The sequence below is a fragment of the Melanotaenia boesemani genome, chromosome 4 (genome assembly GCF_017639745.1).
Source record: "Melanotaenia boesemani isolate fMelBoe1 chromosome 4, fMelBoe1.pri, whole genome shotgun sequence".
NCBI classification, from domain to species: domain Eukaryota; kingdom Metazoa; phylum Chordata; class Actinopteri; order Atheriniformes; family Melanotaeniidae; genus Melanotaenia; species Melanotaenia boesemani.
The window spans coordinates 8,584,569-8,597,915 of record NC_055685.1 but is presented as its reverse complement, the minus strand read 5'-3'; the positions used below and the strand labels follow the sequence as shown (position 1 = coordinate 8,597,915).

The 13,347-nt window shown below is 38.9% G+C and overlaps 1 protein-coding gene across 1 annotated transcript in view; it reads left to right on the top strand.

Moving 5' to 3' along the window:
- The window catches only part of stx8 (syntaxin 8), a 58,531-nt gene that overhangs the window by 2,786 nt on the left and 42,398 nt on the right, over positions 1 to 13,347 (top strand). The window contains exons 5-6 of the mRNA XM_041982070.1: positions 1,104 to 1,237; positions 1,949 to 2,041. Coding sequence (XP_041838004.1) covers positions 1,104 to 1,237; positions 1,949 to 2,041 — 227 coding nt within the window. The remainder of the gene's footprint in view (positions 1 to 1,103; positions 1,238 to 1,948; positions 2,042 to 13,347) is intronic.

Below are 13,347 nucleotides of genomic sequence, written 5' to 3'. Positions count from 1 at the left end.
AACTTTGGGTAGAAGTAGTGGCATGAGGGTTGCTGAGGGGACTTCAATTTATCCTGAAAATAATTAATTCTAAGCATCTCCATTTCAGACTGTGCTAAAGAAAGCTGTGGCGCCTATATTTGAAGGCTTAGTTCACCCTCTTGCCCCTTGGACCCACCTTTACTCCATTACTCTGTAACCTTTCCTTTATATCTGATTGCATAGGAAATTGTTGTAATTGGTTAAATCTCGCCTGTCCGAGTCGCTCAGTCAGGACCTGGATGCTCCGGCCTCAGTGGTGACAGTCAAGTGCTTTGTGGCTGCCAAGAGATGTGCCTGACTGATTTTTAGTGCTCCCCACTGACTTCTTAATTGGATCTTCACACAATGGGCGCTAGCATGGAGGAAGTGCAGGTTTGGCACATAGCTTCACAGCAATCAAACATATTAGAAAGATTAGACTGAAGGACTTTTCTCACCTGCTGCTCCTGATGGTATCCACCTCAGCCTGCCTGCATTGTGAATAGCCTCACGCTCCTGTATTACCTACTTCAGAAATGTTTCCTCAAAACAAAATGCTCAAACACCACATACAGGTAAATTACTACAATATATCTGCTATCCTCCATCTCTGATGAGCTTTTATGTTGTTCGGGCTACTTTACCTGTACTCATCCAACAGACACCATGTACTCAGCAGACATGATTATATTCAGAGACCCTGAACTTAACACCATAAGACAGTCATGCTGGGTAAGAGTCTGAAGCTGAAACCCAGCTTTAAGTTATTATAAAAATCACTTTTACACCACACAGTAGAGAAATCCATCTGGTGTCACATTTTGTCAGGAGCGACAGCCCTAGTGAGAGATGTGACAGATGAATAATCACATAGATTCAAGACGAGTACATATGTCCAATGAGCTGCCATCAAAAGCAGGTGTATTGACTGTGTTGCTGAAACATGATGTGCGAGAAGTAGGGGTGGGGGGGTAGTTTTTTAGATGTATCGCGATGGGGACGTGGATAATTCTGATGTGATTGTTGTGTACTGCTTGCCTCTGCTCATACGTAACCGAACGTAAGTATCCTAAATGTCTAACTTCAATAATTATGAACCATAGGTCTTCCTTGATGGCTGGAGGGTCAGCAGCCAGTGGAAGTGGTGTGGCCAATCCTTGGCTGATCAATGAATCAGAGGAGACCAAAGGGCTGACCTTTGGGGAGATTAAACAGCAGCAACAAAGAATTATTGATGGTAATTATGCATACTATTATACATACCCTTACACTAATGATTGTGTGTGTATATATATATATATATATATATATATATATATATATATATATATATATATATATATATATATATGTATATGTCCCAAAAGGACATAAAATATAACAGTTAAAAAGTAAATTAAAAATACTTTGTAAAAACAAAATATGTTTCAGTACATGCCTATCAACAGCAGCAATTATCTAAATATCTATATTTACACATTTAGAAAGAGCCTTTAGTGGACAGTGAACAAATCGTAGACACAAGCAGATTTTAATTGAAGCAGTCCTGTTCAGTCTAATGTGAACATGTTGAAGTGGATTATTCTAAGTTTAATTTTTATTATACATGTCATTTATTTGACACCATCTGACATTTCACTGCAGTGTTTCCATTATGGCTTCACTTTTTCTCAGTTTGAGCTGAGAGTGTCCTGTTAAACCACACTGAGGTTTCTAGACCTCTGTGGGATTCCTGGTAGAGCTGGGCAAAACATGTGGTGAACAATAACATTCCTGTGGTAGGGAACATGTCAAACTCGGAAACCTGAAGTAGCCCGTTTTATTTCTCTCTTTCTAAAATCCTCTTGATTTTATTTTTTATCTCTCTTGCTTTATCTTATACCTCTTTGATTTTTCTCTCTTTCTGTGCCTGTGTTGTCATCTCACTTTCTTTCTCCTCTCTTTTCAGCCCAGGATGCAGGCTTGGATGCGCTAGCAGCTGTCATCAGCCGGCAGAAGATAATGGGCCAGGAGATTGGAAACGAGCTGGATGAACATAACGGTATCTGCACATATTTGACACAACAAATTCCAGAAAACATCACATGCTGGAGTGTAAAAACAATCAGTTCTGCGGTGGGGCTCCTTGCTGAGCTGCGATCAACCCTCACAACACTGCAACAGTGACCTAATGCCAAACACACATCAACAGATTTGCAAGATCACCTGACCTTTCAGTCAGATCAGGACCGTGTCATACACCCCACAGAGAAATGTGAGCTCACTTTTAATGCAACTTCAGAAAACTGGAAAAACGAGAGTTTGTTGCTCTGGAATCGGATCTGCTTGGAGCTAATGGTGCTTTTGAGTTATTCCTGGCAAAACAGCGCTGCTTCATCCATAAATAGCTTCCATCACAAGCAGAACGTGCCACCCACAGTGGAGTGTGTTGCCAATAGCTGCTTTTAGACAAAAGACTTAAAGATGATCATTTATCAACCAGTGAACTATTAGATACTTTAATGCATTGTTCCCGGAAGGCTGTTGCAGTGGATAGGCTCAGACCTGAGAGTGTTGCCTTACTGAGATGATATTCACACGTATTATCTTTTTTTTTTTTTCATTTTGATAATGAATGCTACCTCTATTGTTTACAGGGACACTGAGCCCAGAACATGCATTAGTCTCCATTGTCTTCATTACCAACAAGCAGGGAAATTACCATCATTATCCATCAACTGCATGTAATTAAAGGAAGAGGGGAGATAATTTCACCCTTACTGTTTCTAAGGGAGTGCTGAGGTTGAGTGACCATGACTAAGACTTCATCTTATAAACATAAGCAGGAAATGGTGAACTCAATATTCTCTTTCCATGGTTCAGTACTGAGCAGGCCCTGTTGAATCTCCAGAAATGTACAGATGGACAGAAACAAGATGATGAAGCATGAATCTCGACAGAGATATTTCTTACTTCTTTTCAGCTGTTAGTCTTGAGTCATCTCTCTGTTTCTGCTTTAATGACCACCTATCAGCCAGGAGTTAAAGACTTTGCACCACCCTGTAATATCCTGTCTGAGCATTTGTACCAAAACATGTCCACAGTTAATGTATGACCTTCCCTCATGTTGGACGGTAATGGTTCATGTTTAGCTGATGATGATTTAAAAAAAAAAAGGGAAAAAGGACAGAGTTTCAGTACAGGTCAAAAATATGCCGCTTCATATAATCCTCTGGATCTCTGTCTACAGCTTACAGCCAAACTTTAGGTTAAAATTTACACCATGCTGTGAATCCCAATGCTGGGAAATCGCTGCTTTGCTTCACCTTCCAGTTTGTTAGTACCTTCCTAGTACCGGGTTGGACCCCCTTTTACCTTGAGAATATATGTTACCATCCTTATACCACTGACACACAAATCTACATAACCAGCTCACCAGATGAGTATAGTTCAATCCCAACACTGATCAAATGCATTAGTGGAGCTGAGTATCGCCTCTGATATTCTGTATCAATTTGATTCCATTCACAACAGCCTGAGTCGATTTAGAGTTCAATTAAATCAGATTTGATTCGATATTGATTCATTTACAGATATCTATGTAACAACACCAGTTTCCCTGAATATTAAAGACATTCTCAGATAAATACTTTTAAAAGACACTGAGCCCTGTTTATATGACCATCTAAATCATATATCTGGGAGTAACCAGATTGCTGCAATAATCTAACATTTACCAGTCCATTATTGGATTTATGAGTATGTATGTGCGTGGTGATGTCAATTCCTGTTATTTTCAAGACATTCGGTTTGTTGTACATGGTGGAGTCATGGTCTTAGCGTTAGCTGCTAATATGAGGGGTAATAAGCTACTAAATAGTTCACAGCTATTGAACGCTAGTGAATTAAAAACAATCAGCTGTAAAGTTAATCCACCAAAAAAAGCCTCACTTTTTTATTTATTTATTTTTTTTTGTCATTGGGTGTCCAGAAACAAAGTTACTACAAGTACTATTTTAAAAATCTGAGTTTGGCTTTATTCTGGCCACAGAAGCTGATTTTGGAATGAATGAATGAATGAATGAATTGTCATTGCACAATTACATCAATAATCAATGGCAGTTAAATTCTTAGAGCCGGGGATCTGAACAATGCTGAAAAAGAATATAAACCACAAATAGTCGAACACAAAAAGAAAGAATGCTGCTGACAGCATTTAGAAGTCTTATGGCCTGCGGTATGAAGCTGTCCCAGAGCCTGGTGGTACGGGCTTGAATGCTGTGAAACCGTCGGCCAGACGGTAACAGACAGTTTGTGACTGGGGTGGCTGGGGTCCTTAACGGTTTTGGTGGCCTTCCTCCTACACCGCTGGGTGTAGAGGTCCTCAATGGATGGCAGGACCGTCCCGGTGATGTGCTGAGCAGTTTTCACCACCCTCTGTAGAGCCTTGTGGTGGAGGGCGGTGGAGCTGCTGTACAAGGGGGTGATGCAGCCAGTCAGGATGCTCTCTATGGTGCATCTATAAAAGTTGCAGAGTATCCTTGAGTCCATGTTGAGCCTCTGTAGCCTGCGGAGGAAGAAGAGTCTCTGTCTGGCTGACTTGTAATAAAGTCAGTGTGATGAGTCCAGGTGAGGTCTTCACTGATGTGGACCCCAAGGAACCTGAAGCTGTTGACTCTTTCTACCGTAGCCCCGTTGATGGAAAGGGGGGCGTGTTCCTCCCTCTGTCTCCTTCTGAAGTCCACAATCAGTTACTTAGTTTTGCTGACTTTAAGATGGAGATTGTTGTCCTGCCACCAAGATGTCAGGCCTCTGACCTCCTCTCTGTAGGCCGTCTCGTCATTACTGGTCATCAGGCCAATGAAGGTTGCATCGTCAGCAAATTTGACGATGGTTTTGGAACTGTGGGTCGCTACGCAATCATGTGTGAACAAGGACTACTGTTCCGTAGTACAGGTCTCAATAAAAACAGGTCTCAATAAAAAGTCCATCAGACAGCTGCAGTTAGTCCAGAACGCTGCTGCTCGAGTTCTGACTATGACCTGGAAAGTGGACCATATAACTCCAGTCCTCCGTTATGACCAGAATACATTCAGGATCTTCAGGTTCATTATGACCTAACCAGATCCCTCAAGTCATCAAGGTCAGGTCTACTTTCTGTTCACAGAGTTAGAACTAAACATGGAGAGGCAGCGTTCAGCTTTTATGCTCCTCACATGTGGGACAAACTCCCAGTTTCTGCTGAAACTCAGCAGTTTTAAATCAGGTTAAAATCTTTTCTATTTGCTGCCTTTTATCAAAACAGCCGGTAATTCTGTAACTTTTATGTCTTGCGTTTTATCCTATTCTATTTTAGCTTTTGCTGTCTTTATTTTAAATTTTATTTTTAATTTACTTACTGCTTCGTCTGCACTCCGCTGTAATGCTTCTAATGTTTTTACAGCCCAAATTAAAGCTTTTTCTGAATTTACTACATAGCCTATTTATTTTTCAGTTTTAAAAACATATATATATATATATATATATATATATATATATATATATATATATATATATTTTTTTTTTTTTTTTTTTTTTTAATACAAAGGTGAAACGATCAAACTGGTGATCGTCACTGTTCTGTCAGTTCCAGTCTATTTATAGACCATTTGAAGCAGCTGTCACTCATCAAAGCTCTGGCCATGAATCAAGTACAGAAAATGAAGACAGACAATGATGAATGCATCATGCAAAGATATTTTATGATTTGTCTGTAAAGTGCCCGGAGATGACGTGCTTGTGAAGTGGTGCTATACAAATAAAGCAGAATAGAACTGAATCACTGCCATCTTTTTGTTTTTTCTGGTTTTCGCTTTATTTGAGCGCTTTCACTCGTGCACCTTCAGTGTTCTTGTACTTTACACATTCACTCGCCTCCAACAAGTTTCCCTAAAACACCAGTTCTGTACTATAGTGATTTTTGCAACGCTATAAAGCCAGAAAATGGTCATTTTAAACAATATATATTTTTCTTTCTTCCTTCTTAATTTTTTATTCTTTGTTTTTCTCTACCAGAAATAAAAATAAAAATGTAAATAAAGGATTAAAAAAACCTTACACTCAACTTACAAAGCTACAGTGTAGTTTGTCTGGTGTGTTTAGGGTCATTCACATTTTCCGAACTTCCTGGAAAGCGTCAGCCTTCAGCCCAGCGCTCTGTTTGCCTTGCTCTGGTGCTGTTTGTCTACTCAGATATTAGACCTATCTATTTGACATTCCTAGGATTATTACCTCAGACTGCTTTGACTGCAGATTTATACAGATTTGGGCACTTTGTGTTGTTTAAATGTGCTATTATAGATAAATTTGACCTTGCAGGTGCTGCATTTCATTCTTTAATTATCAAAATGCTTTAAAACGTGATGGAAAAGTTCTGTGTTTTCTAAGAGAAATGGAAAGTTATGAGGCAGGAGAATGGGAAATCTTGCTGTTGATCTCGACAGTTGGTGCGTAACCTTGGCCTCCGACTGTCTTTCCGTCTTGCTGAGTTCCTTTTCCCCCCGATCACTGTACTGTAGCAGTGTTTTCCTATAAATAGATTAAGCTCTTTGTAGTTGCTGCTCGAGTCCAGCTCATGACCGAAGTGCAGTGAAGGTTGCAGTCATTTCCTTTTTGGGAAATGATTCTGGGTGAGGTCAGCAAGGAAGATGACCCCCCCCCCTCCCCACTTTTAAAAATAAAAAAAATTTTATTATTATTTTTTTATAGGTTAAAAAATGAACCCAAAGCCCTCAGTTCCTCCCCTCTCAGTCCCCGACTGGATCAGATTGGACTGAAATGTAACTGAGTAAGCACAACAATTATCCAGTTTTCACTCCCTGTTTTTGTGGTACATAACAATCTTATTGCAAACAGCAGAATTTCCCCCTCAATTGCCAATCATAGCAACAGAAGAAAAATCTAATTAAGTAATGTTGTCATGTTTTTTTTCTCTACATTTGTTGCTTGATATTAGGAGAAGTAAGTATTTTCGTTTCCACAGTAAATGATGCTAAAAACATACTAGATGAAAATGGCTTGCATCAGCAGTAGTTTCCCTTACCGACGAGAAAGATCAACATTAATTATGCTTTATTAGTGTTGATATTTCTCATTTTGTGGCCTGGAACAGTGACCTCAGTCCATGTCAGTGTCTTTTACTTGCAGATGACAGACAGTGGCTAGCTCTTTAAACTGGCTGGCTTTGAAAAAGGGCCGGCCAAAGTTGGAAGCTGTCATTTATCAGATTTACATGTTCTTTTTATTTTTGCCAAATTGGATTTGACTGCTGGTGAAATGCTGCAGCCATGACATGAACTGTGTGCTGTAAAAAGTCTCTCCTTTCATGCTTGTGCATCATATGTAAAAGTGTAACTAAAACTGTGTGATTTAAGTGAAGAGACGTAATAACATCTGCAAAGAGGCTCAGATTAGCTTGTGACAGCATACTAATAGCTTTGTCATCATCAGGTGTTATATACTGAGTTTAAATCAAATGGGTGACATATCAACTCTCTCTCTCTGAATCTATGAAGTAAAATTTTTTTTTGTTAATTTCTCTTTATTTCCTCTTTAATGAAATTCTACTTCTCAGATTTTATCACATCAATAAAATAGGTCATTACTGTTAAATTCATATATCTGTCTTCACTACCAGATCTAACTTTGGACACATATCTGATGTTTTCTTGCATAGATTGTTATGGGCCGTCCCCACGGTGCCGAATTGCAGTAAAACCACAAAAGTGTTTGTCATGTCTGAAACCAGGTACCAAGGTGGATAGGTTAGAAACCTCTAACATCTGTGGTCCTATGAGAACAGCGTAACCACACAACTGGAGGATATGACGTCAGTGTGACGAACACGCGCCAAACACAACAACAATAATGGTTTCGAACACCAACTGTGTTGTGGTGCTGCTCCAGACAGTCCTGGTTCAACTTCTTCATCAGTCCAAACAAATGTTCCTCTTTTGCCTCGCACTGAATCCACAGCCATCTTCTCTTCTCTTCTTCCAATAGCTATGTCCCAATTCAGGGTCTGCACACTTTTATACATAACTAAGACTGCTTTTTATCATCTAAAGAACATCTCCCGCATCAGGCCGTTTCTCTCTCGAGCCAGTGCAGAGACACTGATTCATGCTTTTATTACATCAAGATTAGATTACTGCAATGCTCTTCTTTCTGGTCTTCCAGAGAAGTACCTGAACCAGCTGCAGCTTGTACAGAACGCAGCTGCACGTCTGTTGGCAAAGACCAGAAAGAGGGCCCACATTACACCAATTTTAAAGTCTCTGCACTGGCTCCCCGTCAGCTTCAGAATTGATTTTAAGATTCTTTTATTGGTTTTTAAGTCTCTTAATGGTCTTAGCCCACCTTATTTATCTGATTTGCTTTTATCTTATGAGCCCACTAGACCCCTCAGGTCCTCTGGTACTGGCCTTTTAACTGTTCCCAGAGTAAAAACAAAAACCCACAGCGAGTCCTCCTTTTATTTCTATGGCCCTCGTATGTGGAACAGCCTGCCTGAGGACGTGAGGGGAGCACCTAGTGTGGATATTTTTAAAAACAGACTCAAGACCCACCTTTTTAGTTTAGCATTTTAATCATTACTTTTATTACTATTGTATTTATTCATTTATTTATTCTTAACACACAAGCTGTATTCAGCTTCTATTTATTTATCATTTATGTATTTGTTTTATCATTTTGTATTCTCTTATTTCACGGGTTCTCTTATTTTATGGGTCTTAGCAATATTACTTTTATATCCAGGGTTGGTTTTTAGATTGTTTTAGATTTGGTTTTACAGTGTTTTATCTCAGTGTTTCCCCACACCACTAGACCCCAGAATTTATGACAGCGTTTCCATGGTCCGTTTAACTTGCTTTTACCCTCTGTGATGTGTGTGTGTTGTTTGATGGGAAGGGGTGGGGGGTGGGCTTGCTGCTATTGGGTTGGGGTTCTGGGGGATTTTACTCTCTGTAAAGCACCTTGAGTTGCTATTTTTATGTATGAAAGGTGCTATATAAATAAAGTTTGATTTGATTTGATTCAGAGTGTGCAGACTAGATAGGCTTCAAAGTGTCCTCTAGTCTACACATGCCGAAGTCTGCTTACCTTTCGTGAAATGGGACAGCTTACCTAGCCAATTAGAATTTCCCAATAAAACAGCGTAGAACGTTGAATCACTTAAACCTCTGAAATTAATGTTTGCATATCATAGGACACTTTAGTGAACGTTAACACAGACCGAGTATATCTATATATATATACAACAAACATGTTTTTAATGTACTTGGTTTTGTCACATTTCTAGTAAAGTGTAGTTAAAAAAAAAACAAACAAAAAAGAAAAAGTACTCTTCTGAGCTTGGGTGCTCATTCGCCACCGTCTTGTGTGCAATGAATTCTGGGTGAAAAGAGGTTGCGAAGGATGCATCACCAGCAGCCTTCGTTTGAGGCCAAACCATGGATGTATTATAGGAACTGGATAACGGACTGAAAATGGCGGCCCATTCATTTCTATGGAAGTTGCTCACCCAGCGCATACGCCGAAAAAGTTCTCAGGCTTCCGGGTTACTTCCGCATATTGGGCCCATAGAGCATGCGCAGTAGTGTTACCTCCCATCATGCTTCACGTCACTGTGAACGAGCAATGCGCAGCCCAGTGACCTGATCCAGCGACGCGCGGTCACGACATTAATCTGCAGTATGAGAGCTGTACAAACTCAGATGATGATTTTCTACGGCACACGATCGGACCTCGATGTAAAGTAATGATATAATATACGTGGAAAAAGTTGTGTAGTAATTGTTAAAATGATGGTTTGTTTTAATCTGATGAATTTCTATATGGGATTCGTAATAGCCCAATATAAGTCAGTCTATATTGTATATTTGTATAATCCCGTGTCAAATTTTCACGATGACTTACAATTCCTACCTTTATTCATGAATAATTTCAGGCACGTCTTTTGTAATAAATGTTAGAAGTCCTTGTTAATGCATTATTTCATTGTGCTACCCATGCATATTCTCTTTATTTTTCTGCTATTCCCTGGATGACACCAAGATTATCAATTGCGTCTCTTAAAATGTTCCTTTCTTGTGTTTTGCCGGATTCCACTTTGTTAAATGCTGCAGTTTTTTAATTGACAAAGAAAAAAAAACTTTGTTTAAACTGAGGACTATGTTAAGGAAAACTAGGCCACTTGGGTTATCACCATTCTATATTTATTATGTAGTTTTGTATTTTATGTATCGTGATTTCCGTTAGGGATTGAAAATGGTTTTGTAGGCTATTTTACCTAACTTGGCGACATTGTGTCGCTGTCATGAAATGGCTCAACACTCCCAAAATATTTAACTGTATATGTATAACAAAATATCACTGACAGCGATGCGTCAAGACTGTTATTCATATTTTATTTGAACTAACGAAAATAGAATAGCAGCTCATAAGACAAAATATTTTAATTAAAAAAAATTCTATTGCCCTCTGGGTGAACAGTGTGATTAAACTACTTAACAAAAAGTGAACTAATGTGAACCAAAATATAAGAAATTAACAAATAAAAAAAAAAGCCACCCTCACTTTCCCCGATCTATTCATGGGCTGAATCTCTCTTTACATAAAATAAACCAGTAAAACGCACTATCAGGTGGTTTAAACAGGTGGTCGTAACTACAACCTAGAGCTAATTAGGATTTAGGTCACAATACGTTTAAAAACAGGAACTATCATGCATGTAATATCAAACATTAAGAATACAAATGTATTAAGTTACTCGATATCAGAAAAAAGAAACTTAACTTTAACTTAACTTTTACGAACAGCTTTCCCATCATATTGAAGTCAACAGCCGTCCTCCTCGCTCCCGACACAGCATGACCGCGCTTCGGCAGTGCATGTGCACAGCCGTGACGTCACCGGAGAAATAGAGACTTTTCTGTGGCTTTTATGGCCTTTTGAAAAATAATTGACGGATTAAATGTCCATGAATTAAAAATATTGAATAGAAAGATTAGTAATTAGCTGTGTTTAAAGCTGAAGACGTCCTGTCAACAGTTTTACAGCCGTGTCTTTTACCATTGTGGCCTATGGGAAAAATGCTTTTTGGGCCCCATGGGATTTTTTGTTGCAGTACCACGAGTGGCCACTGGGAAAAATCGGCGTGCCGCCATTGTTCAGTCCGTTATCCAGTTCCTATAATACATCCATGGGCCAAACGAAGTGTGGATTTGTAGGGTGGATTGGAGGCTCCTTCGAAATGGGACACACTGTTGCCAACTCCTCAGTAAGAAAAGTAGCTATTGGCTACCCTAAAAGTCTAAATGACATCGTCATCTAATTAGCATAATCAGCCTAGTACATATAGTTGTAATGGATGTTACTGTGGAGAGGGATGTCGTGGGAAAAGGAAAATTTGATGAAAAGACAACATAACAATCTTAAGAACAGCAAAAAAAGATCAAATAAAAAGATATTCTTTGGTCAATATTTTCTTTTGTTTTTTTGTTTCATTTTATTAAGTGTAGTTTGTTTTTAATTAAGTCTGGAACATGTCACAACACTTTTAACTTTCAAATATTTTTGTCCACAGTCTTTATTAATAGACATTACTATCTGACAGTAAGCCAGTGCAGGATCATCCAGCAGCAGCTTTTTAGGTTTCATTTTCAGCATGGTCATGAAACAGAGGTGATCATTTCCTGCTGTGAATGCATCTGTGTGCTGCTGCTGCATGAGCACCAGGCCTCTTCTGAGTGCTTTTGGAGGGAAAGGTCTGTGCAGAACCCACTCCTCACTGAGAATAGTATACTATGTTCACTTACGTCCGTCTCCAAAAATACAAGAAAAGGTCGCCAGTCAATTAAAAAAAAAAAAGTCACTAGAGGGAAACGAAAACTCGCTAAATATAGTGACAAAGTCGTTAAGTTTGCTACACTGTTGGGACAGCGGCGCCCCCTGATGACGTATGTAGCTGACGAATCCAGTGAGCCTTTTTCTGCGCACGCGCTACTTCTTGTTCTAGCTTTGGAATTTTACACTTTAATCATCGTTGTGCCCCCCGTAGTTTATACTACAGTGGTTTCGTGGGGGTGGTGAAGCCTTACTCCTAGTTTTCTCCATCATTTTCACATCTGAACCAGCTTCGGCGTTGTGTGGACATGGCCTTAGACTCATGACAACTACACGTCATGCTGTTGTTTTGTGTAATAACAGCTTGTTTAGGCTGGTAGATCACGTCAGCCTCGCAGTAACACCTCATGTATCAAGTTGTAGATGCATGCATGAGGGATTTTCTTTTAGCTAACGCAACAGGTTTTAAACATGGTTGAGCTTTTCCTTACTTTTTAACATAGTTGAATATTTCCTTGCTTTTACTTTTTTTTCCAGCCTTATAACTTTTTTTTCATTTTTTTTAACTGATTTTTATTGTTTATTGTTTTACTGTGTAGTGTTTTGTAGTTCAGCACTTTGAACAACTGGGGCTACAGTAAATATGCTATATAAATAAACTTAAACAGGTTTAACTGCATTTATTGAAAATAAAAAGATGAATAAATAAAATGACGTCAGTAGATTGAGTCTTAAATGAATCAAACCACTTGTTTTCCTTAACAGATAACTACTTTATGAATATGTGGAATTTAAAGTTGAAGATAGGATTTGGGAGCTGGAACCGTTTTGGTTTAAGCTTGTAAAGCAGGACCAGTAGTACCAACCAGTAAAAGTAAAAAAGAAGTTAAAATAGTTCAAGTATTTGCATTCAGTAAGTGATATTCACAATCAGAATCTTTATTGTTGTTATACTTTATAATGAAATTAAGGCCAGTTATATTCAGTACAAAATTCTGTGTATAAATAATAAAATATTAAATAAGAAAACTGGTACAAAAAAGTCTGCAGGGCAGTGGGCATTAAGGGCTGGAGTTTGGAAGCTGGCACAGCAGGGATTCCCATGACCAGGCGTGTAAACCAGTTAACAGTACATTGTGGAGGTGCGGATCGTGGAGATCCTGTAAAAATCTCCTCAAAACAAGTATATTCTACTCCTCATTTTACCCTGGTGTGTTGGTTTTATGAATGCAAGGTCGAACCCAGTGGCACTCAGTCAATGAGCTTACAAACATTTGGGCAAGTCACAGTCGGCAACAGAGGGACATGGTGGACCCTTGCTTAATGGTGACAATGACCAAATTGAGCTTACACAGCCTTTATGTCATAGATAGTGCAGAAATATTAAATATATTGAATATTTAATCTCTTGAATGGAGATGGAGAGTCATAATGTGATGTTGTCATCAATGGAATGTCAAGCTTGCAATGAGCCACAAAAGA